General features: G+C 41.1%; 1 protein-coding gene and 1 pseudogene across 1 annotated transcript in view; both read left to right on the top strand.

Annotated features, from left to right (window-relative positions):
* The first annotated feature begins 6,181 nt into the window (after window positions 1-6,181).
* The window catches only part of ZMPSTE24 (zinc metallopeptidase STE24), a 42,266-nt gene continuing 21,224 nt past the window's right edge, over window positions 6,182-27,223 (top strand). Inside the window, exons 1-6 of the mRNA XM_047727012.1 lie at window positions 6,182-6,500; window positions 8,489-8,635; window positions 16,511-16,597; window positions 19,492-19,608; window positions 20,370-20,522; window positions 21,825-21,966. Of these exons, the coding sequence (XP_047582968.1) occupies window positions 6,378-6,500; window positions 8,489-8,635; window positions 16,511-16,597; window positions 19,492-19,608; window positions 20,370-20,522; window positions 21,825-21,966 (769 nt within the window). The 5' untranslated portion in view covers window positions 6,182-6,377. The remainder of the gene's footprint in view (window positions 6,501-8,488; window positions 8,636-16,510; window positions 16,598-19,491; window positions 19,609-20,369; window positions 20,523-21,824; window positions 21,967-27,223) is intronic.
* On the top strand, window positions 23,456-27,199 carry LOC125098319 (60S ribosomal protein L30-like; annotated as a pseudogene).

Here is a 27,223-nt window from a genome sequence, read left to right as displayed (position 1 = left end):
GTGTACTATAGTGTACTCAGTGTAAACAAAGGTCAGTGAATACAGGGTAGGGCCAGGAAAGGCTCCGCCCAGGAAGTGAAACGAAGTAGTCCCGTAAAGGATTACATGGGCAGACAATGAAATGGAAGGCATTCGTGCTTCAGGAATTACCTTGGAGACATATAAAAAAGAGGGTGGCTTGGCTAGAGAACAGGAGAATTTCAGGGTGGCTGAAGCCCTGGCTATTTCCTAAACTACAACAAAGAATTTTGGCTTCAGGGTAAGACACTGATCTTATCCTCCAATCAGCTCTAATTCATGATGTGGTGAACAGAACAGGTGGAAGTTACAAACAATGTGCGTTATCTGGAGTGTAGGTGAGAAGTTTGTGAACTCTGCAGCTGAAGGAGTGCCACGCAATCTTTTAAAGTCAGTTTCTCAGGGCGCCTGGCTGGCTTAGTCGGTGGCACATGTGATTCTTGATCTCAGGGTCATGAGTTTGAGCCCCACATTGGGTGTAGAGATTACTTTGAAAAAAATTAAAAGAAATTTGAACAAGTCGAAGTCAATGTCTCACTTTTTGCACTGTCTACATTTCAGTGTCTTCCCTTATAGTTCCAGTCATCTTGCCTTAGTTACGTCTCTGGGGTATTTCAAAGGGAAGTGTCAGAAGAAGGGCCTAGACGATAGACTGATGTCAGATAATGAAGGCACTTAAAGGTCATACCATATTGTTGGAAATGGATCACTGTAGGTTTTTAGACAGGGGAGTAACATAGATACGGTATTCTGTGTGGGAGACAGAACAGAATGAGCTAGATGTAGATAGAACAGGCTGGCTGCTTCTCTGAGGAGGCACTGTGTGGTAGAAACTGAGGGAGCCTCCTTGTTTCTGGTTCTCAGCTCCCCAGAAAGGGTGTGTAATTCACACCACAATCACAAGAAATTGACACTGAGTATTCATTCCCAGCGTGGGGGTGGGTCATTCTTAAGACCAAAGCACTTAGGTACAGGGCATCAGTTAAGGAAACTCGGACGCGTGGTAAGCAGAGAATTAAGGCAAAATGGAGAAAGGGCTTGAGAGCTACTTTATCCTTCAGGTTAGATGGGGTAGATGAACCATCCTACACCATTGTCTACCACTCTAGAGAGGAGAATCTTTATCCTCCAAATTCAGTCTGTCTCCTTTGGCAAAGCCCTGCCAATAACCTGTTTTGAGGCTCCCATTTCGATCTTCACACACATCAGTCCCTCTATTTACAAACACTTTCTTTTTTTTAATTATTATTATAAATATTTTATTTATTTGACAGAGATCACAAGTAGGCAGAGAGGCAGGCAGAGAGAGGGGGAAGCAGGCTCCCTGCTGAGCAGAGAGCCCGATGTGAGGCTCGATCCCAGGATCCTGGAATCATGACCCGAGCTGAAGGCAGAGGCTTTAACCCACTGAGCCACCCAGGCGCCCCCAAACACTATCTTTCTGCACAGGGGAACAAATGATCACTCTCCCTACTTTACTTCTCCTTCCACTGATACCACCTTAGGCTAAGCCCCCCTCATTTCTCAACCGGATTCTCAAAATGGCCCCTTAATTGGACTCCCTGCTTCCATCTCTGTCCCCATTCAATTTATTCTCCACTCAGTGGGCAAAGAGATGTTACTTCTCTGCTCAAAACCTTCCAATGGCTTCTTATTTCACTCTGAGTAAAAGTCAAGCTCTTAACTGAAGGATTGTGCATGTTGACATGATCTGCCCTCCCCCTCCTTCTTACTCTCCTTTTTCCACACCCTCTTACTCCTCAAATATGCTAACCTTGTCTAGCCTTAGGGCCTTTATTTGCTATTCTCTGTGGCACACTTTGCCCACACACCCATGTGGCTTCTTCTCTTTCTTTGGGTTTATGCTCCAATGTCAATCTGAGAGGTCTTCCTTGACTATTTTTTAAAATATTTTATTTATTTATTTGACAGAGATCACAAGCAGGCAGAGAGACAGGCAGAGAGAAAGAGAGAGGAGGAAGTAAGCTCCCCGCTGAGCAGAGAGCCTGATGTAGGGCTCGATCCCAGGACCCTGGGATCATGACCTGAGCAGAAGGCAGAGACTTTAACCCACTGAGCCACCCAGGCACCCTTCCTTGACTATTTTAAACTCTTTTTTTTAAAAAAAGATTTTATTTATTTATTTATTTATTTGAGCAAGAGAGCGAGAGCAGGGGGAGGACCAGAAGGAAAGAGAGAATACCAAGCAGATTCCTCACTGAACCTGGAGCCCAACACGGGACTTGATACCACCACCCCGAGCTGAAGTCAAGAATTGGATGGCCAACAGACTGAGCCACTCAGGCACCCCTTCCTTGACTATTTTATATAAACAAGGTGCCCCTCATGCCAACATGCTGTATTCCCCTTTCCCTGCCTTTTCTGCCCAGCACCTATCACCTCCTCCACTTTTACTCTTACGTATTTGCATATTATCCATCTTCCCCTCCATCTACCCCAGCCCACTAAGAATGTAAACTTCAGAAGACAAAGTTCACTGTCTAGTTCACTGCTATATCCCAGGAACCCAGAACAATGCCTGGTACTTAGCAGATATTCATCATTCACTGAGTGAACAAGAGAATTCCAATCTTCACTTTTAGAAACCTCTTACCAGCCTCCTGTTCCCTTCTCTCTTCAGACACATGGTGACAGATAACACTGTGATGTGTTTCTCCCATTACAGGGAGCTAGTAGCTAGTCTTTATAGAGCCAGACACATTGCCAAAAGCTTTATACGATTTTTCTCATTTTTTTCCTCACAATAGGAGGTGGTAAGTACTATTTTTTTTTTTTAAGATTATATTTATTTATTAGACAGAGAGAGAGAGGTCATAAGTAGGCAGAGAGGCAGGCAGAGAGAGAGGGGGGAAGCAGGCTCCCCGCTGAGCAGGGAGCCCAATGTGGGCCTCGATCCCAGGACCCTGAGATCCTGACCTGAGGCAGAGGCAGAGGCTTAACCCTCTGAGCCATCCAGGTGCCCCGGTGGTAAATACTATTATTCTCATTTTACTGATGAGAAACTGATGCACAGAGAGGATAAGTAGCTTGCTGATACTTGGTGCAACTGGAAAAAGACAACTATCATATGATCTCCCTGATATGAGGAAGTGGAGATGCAACATGGGGGGTTAAGGGGGTAGGAGAAGAATAAATGAAACAAGATGGGATTGGGAGGGAGACAAAGTGACTCTTAATCTCACAAAACAAACTGAGGGTTGCTGGGGGGAGGGGGGTTGGGAAAGGGGGGTGGGGTTATGACATTGGGGAGGGTATGTGCTATGGTGAGTGCTGTGAAGTGTGTAAACTTGGCGATTCACAGACCTGTACCCCTGGGGATAAAAATATATGTTTATAAAAAATTAAAAAATTTTAAAAAATTTTTAAAAATAAAAAAATAAAATAGTTTCTTAAAAAAAAAAAAAAAAAGGCACTCAACCAGCCTCATTCTAAATCTGTGCTCTTAGCCACAGTTTGGTTGGCAGGAGTTTCTCTGAGGCTTTTGGACAAACTGCAGCAGGATGGAGCTGGAGGAACCCAGACAGATGAAGACAAGATGACCAGAGAGGGCATGGCAATGACACACTAGGGAAAGAGAATTTTGAAAAAATGTTTATCCCCTCATATTTTTACGTTGATATTTAAAAATTTTCATCATAGGGGCAGCTGGGTGGCTCAGTGTTAACCCACTGTTAACCCAGTGTTAACCCACTGGAGTTAAGCCTCCAACTCTTGGTTTCAGCTCAGGTCATGACCTCAGGGTTGTGAGCATGGAGCCCTGCTGGGCACGGAGCCTGCTTGGGATTCTCTCTCTCCCTCTTCTCCCCAACCCTGGAACTCCCACTCATGCACACTCGCACATGTGTGTGCACTCTTTCCCTCTCTAAAAATTTAAAAAAAAAATGTTTTCTTCATAAATTTATTTTATTTATTTTTTAAAAAAATATTTTATTTATTTGACAGACAGAGATCACAAGTAGGCAGGGAGGCAGGCAGAGAGAGAGAGGGAAGCAGGCTTCCTGCTGAACAGAGAGCCGGATGTGGGGCTCGATCCCCGGACCCTGGGATCATGACCAGAGCTGAGGGCAGAGGCTTTAACCCACTGAGCCACCCAGGTGCCCCATCATAAATTTAAATAGTTGCAATAAATGTAAACTCTGGCAAACTGTAAATAATGACAATTTGAGATAAAACCTTTTTTTTTATTTTTTTTTTAAGATTTATTTATTTATTTGACAGACAGAAATCACAAGGAGGCAGAGAGGCAGGCAGAGAGAGAGGAGGAAGCAGGCTCCCCGCGGAGCAGAGAGCCCGATGTGGGGATCGATCCCAGGACCCTGGGATCATGACCTGAGCCGAAGGCAGAGGCTTAACCCACTGAGCCACCCAGGCGCCCCGAGATAAAACTTTTAAATCACTTTTTATAATGTAGGCAACAGACTCTATATAACAATGACCATCAGTATCCATTTAAAATTACACAAATGAACTCTTTAACATTTGGTAATTTTGTATCATTCTTTCATCATCTCTAAATTATATTTATTTTCTACTCCCCCATGTTATCCAAAGGTAATAATTTTTATGTTTCAAAGACCTTTTATTGATTACTTATTTGTGATAAAAATATGTATTAAGGGAATTTAAAAATTTTTCCTATCATTGTATAGCTCTGAGTATCAGAATTCTTGCGAATTGAGTAGTCATTACTATTATCTTTAATATACAGCTGCTCAAAATGGCACAATTATAAGTTTTGATAATACACAAATATAAAAGGTAAAGTTCTACTGGAAATGCTCTCTCAGTGAGATGGATGGGGCTTCCCCACCAATTAATGAATGTATCTAAATGACTATATCTTACGGTTAGATTAACAGGGTTCAGTTTCAGTTTTCTCTTTCCATAGACACAGTGCCAAGAAATACTACTCACATAAGTAAATGGGAATGCTGGTAATTTTGTTATAGAAATGACAATCAATTCTTTGGTTTCCTTCTGAGTGGTAAGCCAAAAGTCAAATAGCTCTCCTTCCTTCGCTGACAGGTCAATTAGGTCTACTACTAATTCTGTTGAAGGCAAAAAACCAAAAACCAAAACGGAAACAATCTGTCTAGAAAAATAATGTTATCCTGTCATTAGAGTCCTTCACTTTTCAAGTGATTTTTAATTATACTGATTACTTTCTCTTAGAGGCATTTAGGAAGAGTCGGGAAGTTGGACATGTTAATTTCAACCATCTTTAGCATTACAATATTACTGTAATTTAAATATATTTTAGTTGCAGCTGCAGATTTAGCTCAATTTATTGCAAATAATAATTATGCAAATTAGCAACGCCAGTCTCTTCGACAAACCAATTACACAAATTAGACTTTTCTTTGGTGAGAAAATTTTTCCCTTTTCAAGTCAAATAAATGTGTTAACAGGTGTTTCCGTCACCCCATTTCACTTTTCAAATTCCAAGATAAACAGGGCCCTGGGCTTTAACATGAGTTTGTCCTTAGAGAAAGCAAGGCCCTTTCAGTTTAGGTGTTTTTAACCTATGTTTTCCTGGTTTGCTCCAGAACACACTCTCAGGCAAAATGCCACCCCCACCTTCACCTGGGGTTGGGGGGGAGCAAAGGCGACGCCTTTAAATGAACATCTGATCACTACCGCGCACTCTCCAACAGGCCTGCACTCGAAACACCCCAGTGGGGTCCAAAATCCTGTCCTTTTAGTCCCTACTCCCGCCATTAGGTATCCCTTTGGCCCTCAGGTCTCCCGGGCGTGGGCACGGATCGTGTTTTCCGGCCGCGTCAGGGCCGGAGCGGCGGCCCAGTCTGTGTCAGCCCCCGCCGAGTCCGGACTACCAGCGGGCTCGCCTTGGCGGGCTAAGCCAGGGCGAGCCCCCACCCGAAGGATGCGCCTGCCGCCCGGGAGAAAGCGAAAGATCCACCGCCCTGCCGGCCCCAGGAAGAAGGCCGGAACCCCCTCGGCGGGTACCGGGAGTGCAGGGGAGGGCAGGGGAAGAAAGCTGGTGTAACGCAGCTCAGCGCGATCGCAGCACGCCACCGAACCGGGACTGGCTGAGGCCGGAACTCGGCACAAGGACTCCGGCCGGCCTCGGACCGGAAGTGGGGAAGGCGCGATTGTCCTTTTCCGGCAGAAAGTAGGAGGCCCTGGGGGCGTCGCCACGGGGAAGAGTGTTGGTGTAACACTGCGGGGTGCGCGGAGGGGGTGGGATGGAGGCGGGTGTCGGTGTAGGGGCGCTCGGAAGGGACGGATATCTCTGTGGCACTGCGGGGACGCTCTGAGGGGACTGGTGACGGTGTGGCACTGGTGCACGCTGAAGGAGCCGGCGGAACCGGGTGGCCATGGGGATGTGGGCGTCGCTGGACGCGATGTGGGAGATGCCGGCTGAGAAGCGTATCTTCGGGGCCGTGCTGCTCTTCTCCTGGACAGTGTATCTTTGGGAAAGCTTCCTAGCACAGCGGCAGGTGAGCCTGGACAGGGCCCACCCGACCCCGACACCTGGGCAGCCCGGGCCAGCGTCGATCTCAACCCCAGGTCCTTGGGGGATTGCTGCGGCCCCAGGACCCGCTTCGACCCGGTGGGTCCCTGCGAGGCCTCCTGACTTGGCCCGAAGGCAGGCTTGGCCTTGAGGGTATCTTGTGCCTCTGGGAGGTTTTCCTCAACGTGATCCTGGGACCCAGGCCGCCTAGGGCCCGATGAAAGGGAAGGCAGGGCTGACGCCTGGTCAGACTTGGGCTGTGCCTGGCCCACAGCTTTCTTAGGGCCCTCGGGCCCGAACTTAACCTCCTTTAACTTTGGCAGCGACCCATGTGCCTTCAAAAGGAAGAGGCAAAATTTTTAGAATCACAACTTCCCCATGACATTCGTGTAACCATGCTCAACCACGGGGTTAGGAAACCATTTTCTGAAAATATAAAGACTTCACAGCCTTTCCGGAACTTTTTTTCTTTAAAAAAAAAAAAAAGAAAAAGAAAAAAAAAAAGGATACAGTATGTTGTTTTGCCCAAAGAGCATGTTTTCTTGTTTTACTTAAAACGTCTTTATCATTGTTTAAGCGATTAGAACTGTAAAGCAGGAAGTGAATGTTACTTAATTTTCTGGAGATAATCATAATGAGCTGCTCCCTGGATTAGAGATCTGAACTTCTAAATGAGATTTTAAGTTTGTCTGCTTTATTGCAATCTCTCACTGCTGATGTCCTTTATCTACACTCTTCTGTGTTGTCATTGAATTGTGTCAACCGTGATGGTTATTTTATGAGAGCCTTTCTCTTTTTAACTTCTGGAACTCTTTTTTTCTTGAGCATTACAGCCATTTTCCTCTGCAAATTTCTTCTCGGATTACATTCTGTGTGAGTCTTTAAATTGAAATTTTTAGTTCTTCATCAAGAGCTGTATCTTTATCTCTTCTTTTAGGCCAGAATCTTTATTTATTTATTTTTAGATAATATTTTGAGTCATTTTGTTTGTCTTTTTAAAATTGATCTCTGCCCAACATCAGGATGGAACTCAGGACCCCAGGATCAAGAGTCACATGCTCTGCCAGCTGAGCCAGCCAGGTGCCCCTCGCCCAAGAGTATAGCACTAGATTCTCTGACACAGATACGATTGGCTAATTCATTAGTCCAGAATCTTGAGGGCCTAAGAAGATCCTTTGTGTAAAGTAAACACACGTATATACTGTCGGAATTGGGGATGGGTTATTGAACTTCTGTCTTACGTTAATGATAAGCCCAATTACAGTAACTACTTTTCATTAATGTCTCCTTTACTCTGTTATGCTTTAATGTAATCCCTTTTATTGAGGGTTTGGTAAAAGTGCCCAATAATATATAGATTTCATGTGTCATGAAACCATTGCGGGAGATGCTATCCATTATATTGCTTAGTTTTTGTGCCCTGTATTATGTCCCATGGGCTGAAATTACTGTCTAGAATTTGGTGTAATTATAAAGTTTGTCTTTCTGGAAGAGCTGGTCTGTTTCTATTTGTCATTCCTCAAATTTCCCTTAATTTGGTTTCTAGGACCATGTTTAATAACTAGTTACAATATCTGTTAATACTTATGGCTGGCATATTTGCTTCCTTCTCCTTTCCATGAATTTGTTTTCTAAATTATATAGGAGGTATGTTTTGCTTGGAGTGAGTGGAACCCTTTGCCCTGTACGGTTCTGGTTCACATATGCATACTGAAGTGTAATGACAACCCTGATTTTAATTTTACCTAGTCAGCTAGCCTCAACTTCTCATTCTGCTTTTACTTTCCTGAATCAGTTGTTTTAGTGGTCAGTGCACTTGATTAAATGAAATATTTTTGTGTATATAGAGCAAATTCAGTAGGTTTCAGTGACAATAAATGCTATAAACCACTCGGTATTTGATCATAAATGACTGTTGTAATAAAAAATGAGTTGATTTGACTGTCTCAGAGTGTTTTCTTCAAAATATTTCAGAGACGGATATACAAAACAACAACTCATGTACCACCGGAGTTAGGACAGATCATGGATTCAGAAACCTTTGAGAAATCACGACTGTATCAGCTGGATAAAAGTACTTTCAGCTTCTGGTCAGGACTCTATTCAGAGATTGAAGGCACTGTGAGTAATTTACTTCTTGGAGAGACAATCTATCGTATTGTTTAATACTTTGTAATGTTTGTTTTCATCTTGTATTTTTGTGACACAAAAGAGGGTACTGTACCTATAAATCCCAGAATGCTTTCTTAATCTTTGTTATCAATAGTAATGGGTATAGAGCAAAAGAGGCTGAAACGTAATTGTAAGGGAGCTGAAAACTGTGGTGTGATAACTGTCATAGGTCAGGCGTGAAAAACGACCTGATATTAAGTTATCCTTTTTCTTTTTTTTAAGATTTTATTTATTTATTTGACAGAGAGCACAAGCAGGGGGAGCAGCCAAGGGAGAGGCACTCAATCCTGGTGCTCCAGGATCATGACCTGAGCAGAAGGTAGTTTCTCAAAAAGCTGAGCCACCCAGGCATCCCTTGTTAAGTTATTCTTTTAGCAGTCCCTCCTTGTCTTCCTGCTGCCTTTTTTTTTCCCCCCCTCTAAGATTCACTTTATTTATTTGAGAGAGAGATCGCTTCTTGGCCTTTTGGCTAAGATCAAGTGTGTATTTATTTGAGAGAGAGAGGCAGAGGGAGAGGGAGAAGCAGGCTACCTGCTGAGCAAGGAGCCCAGTGCAGGGCTTGATCTCAGGATCCTGGGATCATAATCCAAGCCAAAGGCAGGTGCTTAACTGGCTCACCCTTTTTTATTTTTCTCTTTTTTTAAAGTAGCAGCCCTTCCTCCTGTTTCTGTCTCTCTTTTTAAAAAAATATTTATTTAAGTAAGCTCTTCACCCATCATGGGGCTCAAACTCACTACCTCAAGATCAAGTGTCACTTGATCACCAACTGAGCCTATCAGATGCCCCTCAGAATAGTTTCTTTCTTTTCTTTTTTTTTTTTTTTTTTTAAGATTTTATTTATTTATTTGAGAGAGAGAGAGAGAGCACAAGCAGGGGGAGCGGCATACTTCCCGCTGAGCAGGGAGTCTGACCTAGGGCTCCATCCCAGGACCCCAGGATCGGGACCTGAGCCAAAGGCAGACACTTAACTGACTGAGCCATCCAGGCATCCCCTTCCTGCCTCTATCTTTTTTTTTTTTTTTTAAGCAATTTTTTTTTTAAAGATTTTTATTTATTTGAGAGAGAGAGTGTGCATAAGCACAAGGGGGCTGGGGGGGGCAGAGGGAGAGGGAGAAGCCAACTCCCCGTTGAGAAGGGCAACCCTTCCTGCCTCTATCTTAACTCTTAACTGTCCTCCACATATCAGCCAAAGGAATTCTGAAGCACAGTTTTCTGATCATCTTATTCTCTTATATTAAACCTATCACTGTTTCCTTCAAGGTGAAGCCCATATTTCTTCGTATGGATTTTTGAGGTCCTTTTTGACCTGGCCATTGCTTACTTCAGCTTCATCTTTTTATTTTGTCCATCTCAAACCCAGCTTGGTTTCCTGTGACTTTAAGTCTTTTCACATGCTGGTATCTTCCAGCATCTTTAAGTCCACTCTCACTAGAAGCTGATTAATCCCCACTCTTCCCATTAGGTTCCAGCTGAGATGTATCTCTTCTAAGAAACAGTTTGAAACTTCCCCTGTCCCTCAGGACTGAATAAGATAGCATCCTATCATTATTCCTATCAGAGTACTTACCACATTGTATTGAATTTTCCTGTTCAGTTGACAGGCTGAGAGTTCCTTAAAGAAAGGATGCTTTAAGGTTTTGTAATCTTTTGGTACCTAGTGTCTGGCAGAAAATAAGCATATAATCCATATTTATTGAGTGAAACAACTGACCGTTCATTTTAACTTAGTAAAACAGACCCGGTCTTACCCCATGCTAAAAGAAGAAAAGCTCTGTAGTGTAGAGCAGTGTTCTTGGGGTTTTTTTCATGATCAACTCTGGCCCCTGGCCCTGTATATTTTTAGACTTTGTTTTTTCTTTAAGTAGGCTCCATGCCCAACATCGGACTTAACAAACTCACGACCCTGAGATTGAGGGTTGGATGCTCTCTACCAGCTGAGCCAGCCAGGTACCCTAGGACATTTTTTTCTTAATCATCCCTCCATGAAATTTTGATAACACAGATATATTGTGTATCTATTTCTGAGCTATATGTATGTGTATTCGTGCTTTTTGAATAAAATGAGTAAGATTTTTTTCCATTCCCAAAAGCCAGTTATTGGTTTTCCACCTCTAAGAATAATTGAAAGTGCATGGTGCAGAGGTTAAGAGCAGACTCCAAATTCAGGTGGCTTGAGTTTGAATCTCAGTTCTATCGCACCAGCTATGGGACCTCAAGCAAGTCACCACTTCTGTGCCTCAGTTTTCTCATCTGTTAAATTTGTGTGGTCATGGGGCCCCTGGGTGGTCTGCCTTCAGCTCAGGTCATGATTCCAAGGTCCTTGCGTCAGGTTCCTTGCTTGGCAGGAAGCCTGACTCTCCCTCTGCCTGCCACTCCCCCCTGCTTCTGCTCTCTCTCTCTCTGACAAATAAATAAATAAAATCTTAAAAAAAAATTGTGTGGTAATAACTCCTCATTCATAGTGTTGTTGAGAGGATTAAATGAGTTAATATATGTAAGATGATTAGAACAGTGCCTGATCATTGTTAAGTGGTCTGTAAATGTTGGGTATTATTATTTTTATCATCAAGATCATGATTATCATCACTTTTCCTCCAGAACTCTCTTAGATCTCCAAGTAGCACTAAGAGAAAGATTCCTATTGAAAGTAAATGAGATCAGCTATCACGACTGTTTCATCGGTTAAAGAGAAGAAACCAGCTATTCATGGCTTTGTTAAATGATGAAAGTATTATCTAGCTAGTTACAAAATTTTCTGACAGTTATGAACTAGTATGGTTAGGACCAAATATTAGAAGACTTTCCCATTTCCTCAGGGTGATGAAAAGTTGCAAAGAGTTAAGTAGAGTTGAATCTTGGTATTTTAGGAAAATTAGTAAATGATCTAAAAATATTGCTTTGGTTTTTGGCATACATAGCAATTGCTAGTAATTAATCTTTTCAGTGTTGATTTTTCCCCCAATATTGATTTTTTAATTATATTTTTACTAGTACAAGTCTGGTTTAGTTACTGAGACATTGAAAGATTGTTATTGAAACCTGTTGTTTTCCAACCAAACCAGGAAAGGTAGCTTTATTGTGGATTATATTTGGCTTCGGTTAATTTATCTGAAGCATTTCTTCTGTTAGGGTCCAAGTATTTAATCAGCCTTTGGAGAGACATGGAAGTAGATGTGATGAATTTAGACATCATCCTCTTTCTTCACTAATGTTTGATTCTGTGAAATTCTTTGTCTTACCCCTCACAGGTTCATTATAAGAAAAAAAGACAAAATATTTTGTCAGTCTCCTTGGTTGTCACTAGTAAACAGTTCCAGGAAAGATGGGCAATGGCTTGGTTGGTGAGCATGGGGATGACTTAGTTTGTCCTAAGAGAGGACAGAAGCAGGGAGAACACATATAGAATGAGAGCTTCATAAGCGTTCTGTGGCTCAAACCAGAAGCAGTACTGGTTTAGCACTGGGCTAAAGCTGGGGACAGTAATTGTCACCATATCACCATCGTATGGGTAGTAGTGATTTTCACTTCATATATTGTTTTTATATTCATCATTTTGTTTGATATTACAAGAGTGCTTGGAGGTAGAAAGTGTAGGCATTGTTAGTCCCTTTTTATGGATGAGAAAGCAGAGACTCAGAAATTAAATGGCTGGTCCATTTACTGGCCAAGTGACATTAATAAGTGGGAGAACTGGTTTTTAAACTTTGCTCTTCTGAGTCTTTAAAATTACATTGAAGAAACCATTCTTCTTTTATTTTTTATTTTTTTTTAAAAGATTTTATTTATTTATTTGACAGAGAGAAATCACAAGTAGGCAGAGAGGCAGGCAGAGAGAGAGAGGAGGAAGCAGGCTTCCCGCTGAGCAGAAAGCCCGATGTGGGGCTCGAACCCAGGACCTGGGATCATGACCTGAGCCGAAGGCAGTGGCTTAACCCACTGAGCCACCCAGGTGCCCCACCATTCTTCTTTTAAAATTTATTTATTTTAGAGAGAGAGCTGTGGGAGGGGCAGAGAGAGAGGGAGAGAATCCTCAAGCTGACTCCCTGCTGAGCCCACAACTCTGAGATCATGAGCTGAGCTGAAACCAAGAGTTGGATGCTTAACTGACTGAGCCACTCAGGTGCCCTGGAGAAACTATTAAAACTCCAGGGGCCACATCCTAAATGTGCTACATTTATTTTTGGGGAATTCATAGCTATATTTGTCATTTGACAGGAAGCATTTTGTGTTACTTTGAAATCCTGTTCTGTTTGAAAGGAGGTTCATTAATTCCTGTTTTATATTGATTAAAATTAATAGGTTTTTATCTTTTGGTCACAAAGAACAAGTGCAAAGATTAATTTGGACTTTTTTTTTTTTTGCCTCCTTTTTTCTACCTGAGATAATATAAGCAGAGGCCTTCTGTGACCAATTACAGGTGCTACTGTTCACATAAATGTGACAGAGCACCCACAAAAAGGATGGCCAGCCTTTCTGAGATAGACTTTTCCTGATACCTCACAGATGTCAGTGAAGACCCGTCAGGAAGTGGAATGGCTGGGCAGTTAAGGAGAGCAGTGTAGAAAAGTTCAAATTGTTGTTTCTCCAATTTCTGCACATTTTTGAGTGAGCACCTTAGACTTTTTGAAATTCATTTTTTCCCTCTTTAATATGAGAAGGTGAGGGGCACCTGGGTGGCTCAGTCTGTTAAACGTCTGCTTTTGGCTCTATTCATGATCCCAGGGTCCTGGGAATGAACCCCACATTGGGCTCCTTGTTCAGTGGGGAGCCTACTTCCCCCTGTCCCTCTGCTGTTCCCCGCTTGTGCTCTTTCTCTGTCAAATAAAATCTTAAAAAAAAAAAAAGATGAAAAGTTGATCCATCTTAAACCATGTCTTACATGATTTGTGGCAAGGACTAGATGAGTGAGACAATGTAAATGAAGCAGTTAGTACAGTACTCAGTACATAGCAGTGACTTTAACCTCCCTGAGTTTCAGTTGTCTCTTCTAGAAAGTAGAGATGACTGTATGCCATGCCTGCTTTTTAAGACTAGTGAACTCGTGTATTTAAAAGGTACTGGTACTTGTAATCTCTGTCAAATAAATAAATAAAATCTTTAAAAAAAAAATAAAAAAATAAAAGGTACTGGACTTGTTTTTGTTGGGTTCATTAGTTCTGTTCTGAGAAAGCCCCAGCAGCATGCTCAGTGAGATTATCAATAGGAAGAAAGTTTACTGTTCACTGGGCTTTATATTTCATTCCCCAAAGCATACTGAACAAGGCTTGCAACAGCAGTTTCCAGAAGCATTCATAGATGCACGCACAGTTCATATTAAAGTTACCCTTGATGCATACTTAAAAGCTGGACTTTTAATAATATGTGTTTCAACCTTTCACCGGGAGATTTATAAATCCTTAATTTTGCATTATTTATTAGTTTTGAGAATAGGATGAAAGAAGTGTCATCTCAAGTCAATTAGTTCAACAGGTGGAGCTTATACCATACAGTGGTGCCAAAGCCTGTCTTTTGGGAAAACAGGGTTTACATCCAAGATTGAGTTGGGTGAAGAAAAGTGGAAACAGCTGGACATAGGGTTAAGGAAGCCTTTAAGACAGCAATTTACTAAACCAATGATTTTCAGACTTCGGTGTACATCATTTTACCTAGAGACTGCTGGGCTCCACTTCATTTTCTTATTCGGTGGTTCTGGGGTGGAGCCTGAGTATTTGCATTTCTGACGCATTCCCAGATGCTGCTGCTGCTGCTTCTCAGAGACCATATTTAAGACCCATGGTATTAAACCAAGCCAGCATACAGGAAAACATCTAAAAGATGTTTGAGATTATGGGGAACAGGAACCATCAGGTACTGCTGATGAGAGTGTAATTTGGTATAAACACTGTAGAGAAAGAACAGGCTGATAATATACTGAATAAAGGGGGCGCCTGGGTGGTTTAGTTGTTAAGTGTCTGCCTTCAGCTCAGGTCATGTGGGATCGAGCCCCGCATCAGGCTCCCTGCCCTGCGGGAACCCTGCTTCTCTCTCTCCTGCTCCTCCTGCTTGTGTTCCCTCTCTCGCTCTGTCTCTCTCTGTCAAACAAACAAACAAACAAAAAATGTATATATATTGAATAAAGTTACAGATCACCATGCCTGGATCTAAAAATTTGTAGAGTATAAAAAGCAAGTTGTAGAATGATAAATACAATATGATGTCATTTATATATAGTCTTAAAAAGCATATATAAACCACCATAGTATTTATGGATACATACATAAAAATGGAAAGTACATTGGACGCCTACCCATGAGATATATAATAAGTGCCAGAACTCCTCAAAAACCACAAGGAACCATGTGTGAACCAGTGAGAAAACTGTGCTTCTAACCAAGGAGTGTGATTGATCATTTGTGTTCCTGAGGCTCCACAGAAAGGAAGAATAAATTGATTCCTTTTGAGTTCCATAAATTTAATATCTGTTGGGGGAAGTTTTATTTTATAAGCATGTATTCTCTTCAAATTTTAAGACCAGCTCATTCATTCGAAGTGATTTTTTTTTTTTTTTAAGATTTTATTCATTTACTTGACAGAGAGATCACAAGTAGGCAGAGAGGCAGGCAGAGAGAGAGAGAGGAGGAAGCAGGCTCCCCACTGAGCAGAGACCCCAATGCAGGGCTCGATCCCAGGACCCTGGGATTATGACCTGAGCCAAACGCAGAGGCTTTAACCCACTGAGCCACCCAGGTGCCCCGAATGACATGGTGATTTGGTGGATGTCTTTATTCACTTTATCTGCCCAAGACAAAGGGTGGTGCCAGAAAGGGGGTCTCCTTCTATGAATTCCTGATTCCTACCTCAGGATTCACTTTTCATTACCTGGGGAAAGCACAGATACCCCTTTCTGTCTCTCAGCTTGGTAAGTGGACCTGAGTGTCCACTTACACTGATATGAATACTTTGTCCTGATTGATGGGGACTATTTCCTTTCAAGGAAAAGCCACTTAGGTAGCCACATAGATTGGTTCACATACCATTTATGTTACTCATCAGGTGTGGCATTCTGGAAAAATTGCTTACCTTTTCTCTAAGCCTCTTTCCTCATTCAGAAGGCCTTTGTTGTGGTCTTTGGCAAGTTTTTTTTTTTTTTTTTTCTTGCAGCTTTATAGAGATATAATTCACATGCCATAATTTATCCATATAAAATGTACAGGCAAGGGGCACCTGGGTGGCACAGTTGGTTGGGTGTCTGACTGTTGGTTTCGGCTCAGGTCATGATCTCGGGGTCATGAGGTCCGGCTCCATGCTCACTGGGGAGTCTGCTTGAGATTCTTTCTCTTCCTCTGCACCCCACCCCCGACACACTCATGCTCTCTCTCTCAAATAAATAAATAAATCTTATTTTTTTTTCAAAGATTTTATTTATTTATTTGACACAGAGAGAAAGAGAGAGAGAGACTGTGAGAGAAGGAATACAAGCGGGGCAGAGGGAGAGGGAGAAGCAGGCTCCCCACTGAGCAGGGAGCTAGACTTGGGGCTTGATCCCAGAACCTTGAGATCATGACCTGAGCCGAAGGCAGACGCTTAATGACTCAGCCACCTAGATGCCCCTATAAATAAGTCTTTAAAAAAATAAAATAAAATGTATAGGCAAAAATCATTACAGGTCTAAATGTAGTATCTCTGTTGGTTTGTATTCATCTAAATGTATAGTTTATCCTAAATAAGATAGATCTCTTTTTTTCTGTAGAGATAATTATTTTGTCCTTATTTTCTTTATAAAATGCTCTCATCTCATAGTTTCTATTCTGTTCAAATGTAACCAAAGTATGTTTTGTTTTATAGCTTATTCTTCTTTTTGGAGGAATTCCTTATCTCTGGAGACTTTCTGGACGGTTCTGTGGCTATGCTGGCTTTGGACCAGAATATGAGGTATGTGATTCATTAGCATATATTTTTTTAGAGTCTTTTTGCTTGGCCAGCTTTATGTGAAAGTTAATGTTTTGGCTCTGACTTTAGGCTTGCTTCTCTGTTTGTACAGTCTGTGTCCACACATACTCTGTTAGGATAATGCTGCTTATTGTAGCAAACTCCAGAATTCCCGTGGCTTATCACAATAGTTTATTTCTCAATCACATAATAGCCTAGTGTGAGTATTTTTTGGTCAGCAGGTGACATTCTTCTACGTGGGAAGCCAGGGACCTGGTCTCTTTTCATCTTATAGCCCTGCAATCCCTTGAGTTCTCTGCATCCAGCAGGCAGATGGAATGAGGGGGTGGGGAAAGTACATCCTCTTCTTAACTCCCTTGTCTCTGAAGTATCCTTTGCATTCATATTTTGTTGGCGAACCAGTCATTTAGTCTCAGATGGAGGAGAACTGGGAAATGGTGGTCCCCGGTTAGGTAGCCATTTCTCAGGGGCAGCTCCTTGCAGTGAAAGGAGAAGCCTGAATTTTGTTGAACCCACTAAGCAGATACTCTGTACCATAATCACTTAGAGATAACTTCATACAAGGACAGAGAGTGTAACTTCAGAATTTCCATGGAGCTGGTTGAGGTGACTACCCAGTCTTACAGAAGCTCCATTTACTGGGCAAAGCATTAAGTGTGAGACTCCCCACCCGTGGTGGATGATAGGACACTGTCTCCCGACTTTTTCTTGGAAATTGCCAAGTCTCTTCCCTCTTTCCTGATTATTTACTTTAAACGATGGCTCTTTTCTACATGTATAAGGTATCTTGGGTTTAATTCAACTCATCCTGTGTCCCGTTTCCATATACCTTTTTCCAAAGCAGCCAAATCCTTTGAAGTCCTCTTCTTCCTGGGATATCTTTGTATCTTCATTGACTCTTGTCCTGGTCTGTTCTATGTGGCATTGTGGTTGACTTACATATTCTCTGCCCTGTTTCAGAAATTTGTAAAGATTTTATTTTTTTAAAGTAATCTCTACCCCCAGTGTGGGACTCGTACTCACAACCCTGAGATCAGGAGTCAGATGCTCTACTGATAGAGCCAGCCAGGCACCCCATTGTTTCAGAAATTATTTAAGGTGGTTTCATGTAAACATCATGACTGACTCCTTATGCATTTCTCTTCTTAAATGTCTCTTTCTCAGAGAGGCCCTCCCTGACCACTCCATCTAGAGTAACAATTCTGCTGTCACTCTTCAGTGACACACATCACGTTATTTTCTATATAAAAGTACTCAACACTCTCTGCAGTTACCTTATTTTTTAAATTTATACGTAAATGCCTTGTTTATTTTTTATTAAGAATTTTAAGCTCTAAGGGGACAGAGACCCTATATATTTTCCTTACTGCTGTGTCACCAGTGCCTTCAAAAAGTTTGATACCAGATATTTAACTTTTTTGAATTCATGAAGAATTAATGCACAGACACATGTATAAAGTGTTCAGTGTAGCATTAGAATGACTGCTGTCATGGAAGTAGCCTAGGTGTCCACTTACACAATGGAATACTCTAGAGCTGTTAATAAGGAAGAAATAACTATATATATTGATATAGAAAATTTTTATGAAATGTTATGTGAGAAAACAAGTATTCACAAAGTCATAATGATTGCATTTTTGGAGGATGGAATTCTGATTCAGTAGTTTTGAGGAAGGTCCTAGAATCTCTTTTTAAATTTTTTTCCCCATTTCCTGTTTGGGAACAGTGCTGAAATGAACTACCCTGCATGTTATAGCCAGACAGATCATCCTTTCTCATCCCCTCTCCCTTCTTCCTCTGGTTAGAAGCTTACATTTGCTGCATCTTTGTTACCAAATCAAATGTGTTTTGGTGGTGTGTAGTATACTCACATTTACCTTAAAAGAATTCCATTTTACACTATCTGGTGAGAGGGAGAGAGCAAGGATTCTATTTACCTCATCCCTCTTTCTCCCTCCCCCAGCTCCCTTCATACTAAGTATCCCATTTCCTCTACTATTCTAGGAAAAGTTTAGAAAGAGAAATGAGGCAGTTCTTGGCTTTTGATTTCCTGAGGATGTACCGTGAAGGCACTTGAAGTAGTTCTTTTTTTTTTTTTTTTTAATATTTTTATTTATTTATTTGACAGAGAGAGATCACAAGTAGACAGAGAGGCAGGCAGAGAGAGAGAGAGAGAGAGAGGGAAGCAGGCTCCCTGCTGAGCAGAGAGCCCGATGCGGGACTCGATCCCAGGACCCTGAGATCATGACCTGAGCCGAAGGCAGCAGCTTAACCCACTGAGCCACCCAGGCACCCCTTGAAGTAGTTCTTAACGGTAATTTTCTCTATTGGTCTTTGGCTTCTTGTGAAAACTTTAGTACACCCCACCCCACCTGCCCCAGTCCAGCCTTTTTTTGATGATCTGGGATAAATTTTTCTGCCTTATCCCAGCCTTGTCCCAAAGCCTGTCATCGTGTCCTCTTCCTTTTATAGGGTGCTTATTTCGCAAATTGGAACACATTTCTCCTCCTTTCCTTGTCTCTCCTGTCCCATTAATTTACCTCTTTCTTCACGTGGCATCCCGAGTCTTCTTAGCCTAGTAAGCCTTGTTTGAATTCACCAGTGTATGTGATTGTCTCTCATTTTTTAGTTCTTTGTCTGTGTAGCTTTAGGTAACTTTCACATAGTGCCTGTATAATAAAAGAGACATTGTTTTATTGCTTCCTTCTCTCGCAAGTCAACTTGGAGAGTAGAGATGATGTTGTCAGACCTTGTATTATCCATAGAATCAAGCACATGGCTTGAGATGTATTTTTCATTTGTTCACTAATTATTCATTTGAAGAATGAATTAGTATTACACTATAAAAACTGCCATTTATTTCTTCCTGTGTTTAGATCACTCAGTCCTTGGTGTTTCTCCTGTTGGCTACACTTTTCAGTGCATTGACTGGTTTGCCATGGAGTCTTTATAATACCTTTGTGATAGAAGAAAAACATGGTTTCAATCAGCAGGTAAACTAGAGAACGCATATGTTCTCTTTTAAACATAAAGACTTTTTGTGCATTTTTCCCTCTCCTGGTAATAATTGAAACATAATTTGCTATTTTATTTTTTTAAGGATTTATTTATTTATTTGAGAGAGCAGCGGGAGGGGCAGAGGGAGAGGGAGGGAGAGAGAGAATCCCAAGCAGACCCATCCATCACTGAGTGCAGATTCCGGCTTGGGACTCCATCCCACGACCCTGAGATTATAACCTGAGCTGAAATCAAGAGCAACCCAGGTGCCCCAATAATTTGCTATTTTGGAGCAAGAATTAACTGAGGGGAAAGGAACTGCAAATATGGTAAAGATGATAGCTTGAAATCTTGCCATAAGCTCTTCTAGTACTAAAGTCTAGTGTTTTTCTGCTAACGTTGAAATGGTGTATTTTGAACTATAAAATGCCAGACACTTGCTTTTTTTTTTAACATCTTAATTTTATTATTTTTTTAAGTGTTCCAAGATCATTGTTTATTCACCACACCCAGTGCTTCATGCAGTACGTGCCCTCCTTAATACCCAACACCAGGCTTACCCATTCCTCTCTCCTTCTTCCCTCTAAAACCCAACTCTGACAGACATTTACTTATGGTCTTAGGCTACCCCTAGTTTCATATTATATAGACTCACTACCTTTTAACTTTTCAAATTGCTTTAATAATGTATCCTTTGCATACACTTTATTTTTCATGTTTTCTTTTCTCAGTTTCTTGTGATCTTTTCTTTTTTCAGACTTTGGGATTCTTCATGAAAGATGCAGTCAAGAAATTTGTTGTGACTCAGTGCATTTTATTGCCTGTGTCTTCACTTCTACTTTACATTATTAAAATTGGGGGCGACTATTTTTTTATATATGCCTGGCTATTCACATTAGTTGTTTCTCTGGTGAGTAAAATATTTGTTTTGTTTTCTTTTACAAAATTTCCTTGGCGAGATAACGCTGATTTAATTTTCATTAGCATGTGAACAGTTCTTAGGAAGCAAATGAAATATAAATAAGTGGTCATATAAATTTCCCTCTTGGTTTCTGCTTTTGGGTATAGAACTAGGAGAGCTGACTCTGACCATAGATTTTCTTCTTCTTATGCTGACTCAGATCCTAGAAGCTGGTTGTTAGTTATTGTTAATGGTCCAGTTGTCAGGCAGTTTTGGGCTCTGCATTTGTGAGTTGTCACTAAAATGGATGACTGAGTTTGATCATGTAATGACTCTTTACTGAGCTCCCGTGCCTAAACATTGTGGATATTCTGAAGAGACTAGATTTAAGAGGGATGAGAAAAAGAAACTATAAACTTACCTGATTTTTTTCTGCCCTCTTGCCCCTGCCTTTCCTCTCCTCCTTTCTCCCTTCTTTACCCCTTCTTCTCTGTTCCCTTCTCCCTTCCTCCTCCTTCCTCTCTCTCTTTTCTCTCCTTCCCTCTCTCCCTTCTCTCCCTTGTCCCCTCACTCCCCATCTTCCCTTCCTCACATCTTTGCTTCTTCTCTCTACCATATTGTAAACCACTTCACAACACACACTACGACACAATGAAAATGGTCTGTTCACAGCCTCCAGAAAATAGCATCTCTTAGCTCTTCAGCTCCTGATCATGGGGTTTACTTTAGTTTGAATTGCCGTGATACTCACTGCCTCACTTTCCACTGGTGGGATTGAGCTCTGAAAACAGGTGCTAGTTGGATTTATATACATCTGTATATGGCAAATGAAGTAAGAGGAGAGAGAACAGATGAAATGCTCCAGAAATGCTTAAGGAAGTGCTGCTTCAAACACAATGGATAGTTGTGCACTGCAGGTAATTAATTTTAGCAGACCAACCAAGTAACAGCACACAGTCAAGCTCTAGTAATTATTTTCTAGCAAAGACTGCAGGTCTCATGATTACTCTCAAAGGCGGAATTCTAAGTTATGATGGGCTTATGAAGTGTCAGAAATTCCCAAGATAGTTTTGAATGGACCATTTGACTTTTGAGTTATTACCACATAGAGACTACTCATTTTGATTTGATTTAACAAACAGATTTGAGCACTTGCTATCTGGTATTATTTGGGGCTGGGAATACCAGAGCAAATAAGAAAAGATCCATGTTCTCAAGGCTGGATCACATAGTTGTTTTAATATAATCTGTATAAATAGCAGTTTTTCTTTAAGAACATATTCATGGGTTGTTCTGACATTTATTTTTCAGGTGCTTGTCACAATTTATGCTGATTATATTGCCCCTTTATTTGACAAATTCACACCTCTGCCTGAGGGAAAGCTTAAACAAGAAATTGAAGTAATGGCAAAGAGTATTGACTTCCCTTTGACTAAGGTGTATGTTGTTGAAGGTAAGGCTACCCGGGGGTAAGGAAGTTTTATTCAAGTGATTTGATTTGTTAGGGTTTTATATTTGGGCTTTAAAAAGCCAGATTTCTAGGAATTGGTGACATACTCCAGGGATAGAAATTGGTAGCCTAATACCAATCCTGCTCTTACCTACAGCTGTGTTTGGTTGGCTTTACAGTGTTGTTTGGCCAAGGCCTTCTTCACTCCTTCTTATATCTTGTATATTGTACTGATTTATGAACTTACGTTACCTGCCTGGCTCCCTCAGGTAATTGAGCTGGACTTTTGCATAGTCAAGTTCCATTTAGCACTAGTTTGGGGGCTTATAAAGAAAACCAGTGTTACTGGCTTTGTCTCATCCAACGAAACTTCCAGTGTTCTGGAGGTGTCTGATTTCACTTGCACATTACCGAAAATATAGTACCATTGGACTTCAGATCAGTTATTCTCTGCTTTTATGATAATTGCTTTTGAGAGTTAAGCTATATGTTAACTTACATAAGACTACTAAAGTCTCAAGCCCAAAAAGATGTAGAGTAAAACTGTTGTATGATACCATGACTTTCAGAATCCATAAATTAAAATCCACGTAAATGCGTGAGACTGGTTCTGCCTCTGCCACTTAGCACCTGTGGGATCTTTAATGAATCCCTTCACCTCCCAGGTTTCAGTTTTGCTTCCTCTAAACCGTGGTTTGGCAAACATTTTCTGTAAAGGACTAATCAATAAATATTTTAGACTTTGTGGACCACATGGTCTGTCTCTGTCACAACTGTTCAACCCTTCCTTTGAGTACAGAAGCAGTCACAGATAATATATAAACAAATGAGCATGGCTATGTTCTAATAAAACTTCATTTATAAAAATAAGTGGCAGAGTAGATTTGGCGGGCAAACAATAGTTTGCTCATCCCCTCTCTAAACTTAAAAAAAAAAAAAATCAGAGAAACAGCTGTATTGGATGAAGGAGTAGAAACTGAGAAGTAATCATGGGATTGGGGAGAATAGAGATGGCCACAATGGGAAAGAATGAATTAACAGTGACTAGAAGAGTATAGAAGTCTCAGACATCTAGTGGTTCTGAGGTAACAGCCCAGCTAATGGCACAGTTGGGACATCTCTGGCAGAAATGGTAGAATGACAATTCCTACTACTTTTTAGGCCCTGAGGTCACTGCTCTTAGTTAATAGTAAACTAGAAGTATATCAATCAGTACAGTAGGACTGGCTTTTAGGGACTTTTACTGATGGGGCAACCTAAGTTGCTTATCACTTAAGGGATAATCAGATAATATGAAACGACAGCTAATGATATCACAATAGAGGTAATTGATAAGAATGTGTAATATTTACTGTCAGTGCCATGTGGTTTTAGATGAAATAGGGAAGGCTTTATGGAGAATTATAACATGAGCTGGTACTTTATGGACTATCAGGATTTAGCCTTTTATTCATCGCTCCCCGACCATCTTTCGGGGCCAGCCCACACTTAAGGCAGGAAGACAAAAAAGCCACTGGAGTTCATCTTTGTGCTCCAAATCAATATGAAGAGTGGAAAGTATGTGCTGGGGTGCAAGCAGACTCTGATAATCATCAGACATGGCAAAGTGAAACCGCCAGCCTTGAGGAAACCTCACATAGAATATTATGCCATGTTGGCCAGAACTGGTGTCCATTGCTACAGTGGCAGTAGTGCTACTGAATTGGGCATAGAAAATGGGAGTACCGTGGAGTATGCACCCTGCCTCTCATTGCTCGAAGTGATTCTCCTATCATTAGAAGCGTGCCAGGACAGACTGGTGAAAAGTGAGTCATACAAGGCTTTTTCTTTAGTAAAACTGGCCAGAGCTTGTTTTTTCTTTAAAAAAAAAAAAAAAAAATTGAGTAGGTGGAAGGTAGCATTTCAGAGGTGAGGCTGTGGGGTCAATAGGCTTTCATCCCGGTTTTATCACAGGTTACCTGTTGTGACTTTGGCAGCTTACCTTTGCTAAACATAAGTTTACTGGTCTGTAATGTAATTTTTAAAATAATAGTAATAATGCTTAGAAATATTTTGAATGATTAAGTGTTATTACTAATAGTAACAACATACATTATGGATCTGTAAGTTGATAGGGATATTGTAGTGAAAAACCAATATTGTGTTCTAAAAAATTATCAGCAAGTGTTGTGCAGAGAATGAAACTAGTGTGATGTGATCAAGGATGACTGAGTAGATAGATAACTTTAGATTGGGTCATCAGGCAAGAGCTCTCTGAACAAATGAATTTGAGCTGACGCCTAAAGGAAGAAGCCATCCATGCTGAGATCAGTGGGAGGACCTTCTAGAGCTTTGTGTTGGCAGGAAACAAAAGAAAGCCCAGTGTGGCTACAGCACAGCAGAAGGGTGTGAGGACGTGAAGTGTGAGACAAAGGCAGGAGTCAGACCACATAGGCCTTGGTGAATCAGGAGAAGAGCTTGGGTCTTATTGTAAATTCAGGGGGGAAAAGCCATTGAAGGTTTTAGTGACATGGTCTGGTTTGTAGTTTTTAAATACTGTGGGGTGCTCTCTGGAGAAGAGATTATAGTGGGAGGGCAAGAGTGGCAGCCGGCAAGCTGTTCGGAGGCTGTGGCCTTGGCCGTGGTCAGGGCAGAGATCAGGCGGCTTAGATTAGGATATTACAGTAGTAATCTATGCAGAGAAGTAGATGCACTGGGGATCTGGTTCAGAGGGAGAGTTGAAGAAATTTACTCACAGATTACCTGTGAAGGAATTGGGGAAACAGAGGCATTAAGGGTAATGACCTAGATTTTTGACCTGAGCAGCTGGATAAATGGTGGTTTACAGAGATGGGAAAACTGAGTGAAGAGCAGGTGGGGGGGTGGGGGGATTAAGTTCTGTTATATGTTGAGGTATCTGTTGAACACTGTATTAGAGTTCCTCAAGCAGTGGTTAGCTCCGAATAAACAGTGAGCCAACTATGGCTGATCGAAGCAGGAAGATTTCTTATCGAGACAATCTTTGATAGCTCACAAAATCATCAGGAAGGTTAAGTTTACAAGCTTGGAAAATGGGCTATTCCCAGGGAGAGGAGGAGCTCAGAATCTCACTGTAGAGCCAGTCTGCTGACAACCCTGCTGTTGAAATTGGCAGTTTGCTCTCTTAACATCCTCCAACTAGCACCCATGGCATTAATTCCTCACTGCCTTGCTTCTTTGCGTAATTAGCTCAATCTTCAGAGTCCCCCGTGGGTGGGTGTATCTGATTGACTGAGCCAGGGCGTGGGCCAGGTGCCAGGAGTCTCCCACAACACTTACATGGTGAGAAAGTCCCTCAACACTGAAAGGAGAATTCGACACTGGGCAGGGGAAAAGCGCACACACAGGCATACACACACAGGAATATAAACAACAAATCTGCATTACAGACATCCCTGTGGAGATGTAGGGATGGCAGATAGGCAGCTGGATATATGAACCTGGAGTTCTAGGGAGAGGTTGGGGACAGAATATTGATAGGAAAGCATCTGACACAGATGCTGTTTAATGCCATGGATGGGGGCATTTAGAGAAGAGAAGGGGCTTCAGGTTGGAGTCAGCAGGAGAGGAAGAGCCAGTAATGGAGGCTGAGGAGAGACCATGGAGGTAGGAAGTCCAGGAGAAAGTGGTATTTCTTTTGAGATAGGAGAAGAAAGTCTTTCAAGGTGGGAGTGGTCAGCTGTGTCAAATGCTGCTGAGAGGTGAAGGTAAGACATCATTAAACAGAAAGACACAGATGGCAATGCCTTACATTGGTTTTCAGAGTTCTTAAGTATATTACTTCAAGTGGCCTCATCAACCCATTCTGTAAACGCTCATTGAATATATATTATATGCCAGCACAGTGACACAAAATGCCTATGGTCTAGGGCAGGGACTCCTGTAAACTTTAGTGACTGTAATTTTGTTCAAAGACAGATTCTTGGGCTCCATTCCCAGGTGTTTTAGTATCTGCTTTTAACAAGTGCCCCTAGATAATTCTGGTATAGGTATTCCTTGGGCTATACTTTGAGAAATTTGGACCAGTGGGAGATATTAAGACATTAACTTTATTTTGTTTATAAGTATACAGTTTGCCTGTTTCCATAAATAATTTAAGGCAGCTTTTAAGAAATACTTGTACTTAAAAATTAGAATCGGAGAAGACAGAAATGAGAGAGAACTGTAAGACCTCTGACTGATACATGATACTCCAGATACTGAGGTCCTATACCACTGTCAGAATTGGACCACATGTTTGGCTCTTCTAGGCAATGAAGCCAAAAAATGAGAAAATAATAAAATAAATAAGCTACAACTTAATTAAAGCCTTCCTAAATTCTAAACATACTCCAAGCATACTGCTATATATGTAGAATATACTGTATCCTAAACCTACTGCTAACCATAATTTATATTAGAAGTATGAGTAGATATAGAATATATATTTTCTGTGAGATAGCTCAAGTTCTCAAGAGAAACAAATGTTTTATCATTTCTTTTAAAAAATGTGTATAAGTAATAGTAATAGTTTATGGATCAGGCAGTATATGGGTTGATTCGCTTAGAATTTATCATGTAATCTTTAATCCAGCTCAGTCAGGTAGAGATTAGCCTCATGTCATAAACTGGTAAAAAAAAGCTCAAGGAAGTTAAGGAAATTTCTTACATTTACACAACTACTACATGGCAGAGCCAAGATTTGAACCCAAAGTCTGCTCTTAACCACACAGGTCCCTGCACAGTGTAGAACATTTAGAAAATAAAGAAAAATATAAAGAAGCAAATTAAAAAATTAACCATAGTTCAGCTCTCGTTAGCCATATACTGTTAGGTATGTTTTTTTCCCCAGTCTCTTTAAAAATAGCTTTAACTTTTTCTGATAATAGAAGTAAGTATACTTATTTTAAAAAGCCTTGCAAAGTATAAAGGAGGGAACAAAATCCATAGTTCTAGAAGCCAGTGGTAAACACTTCAGTATTTTGAAATATGTCTTTATAGGCCTATTCTATGCTTTTCTATTTACATATACTTTTTTTTCCATGACAATAATAAAACTATGTATATATATGTTTTATATCCTCCACAGTATATTGGTGAGCTTTTTCCTGTCTTGTTAAGATTCTTCAGAAGTATTGCTTTTTTTCTGGCTGGTTAAAATTCCATTTCACAGCTCTACCATAATTTAATCATTCCACTACTATTGGATATTTAGACTTATTTACTTATTGCTGTTGGCAAAACTTTAGGGAAGCAGACGCTC

This window comes from Lutra lutra, chromosome 4 (genome assembly GCF_902655055.1).
Source record: "Lutra lutra chromosome 4, mLutLut1.2, whole genome shotgun sequence".
Taxonomy (NCBI): domain Eukaryota; kingdom Metazoa; phylum Chordata; class Mammalia; order Carnivora; family Mustelidae; genus Lutra; species Lutra lutra.
The sequence above is the reverse complement of the archived record's forward strand: the minus strand, read 5'-3'. Positions and strand labels throughout refer to the sequence as shown.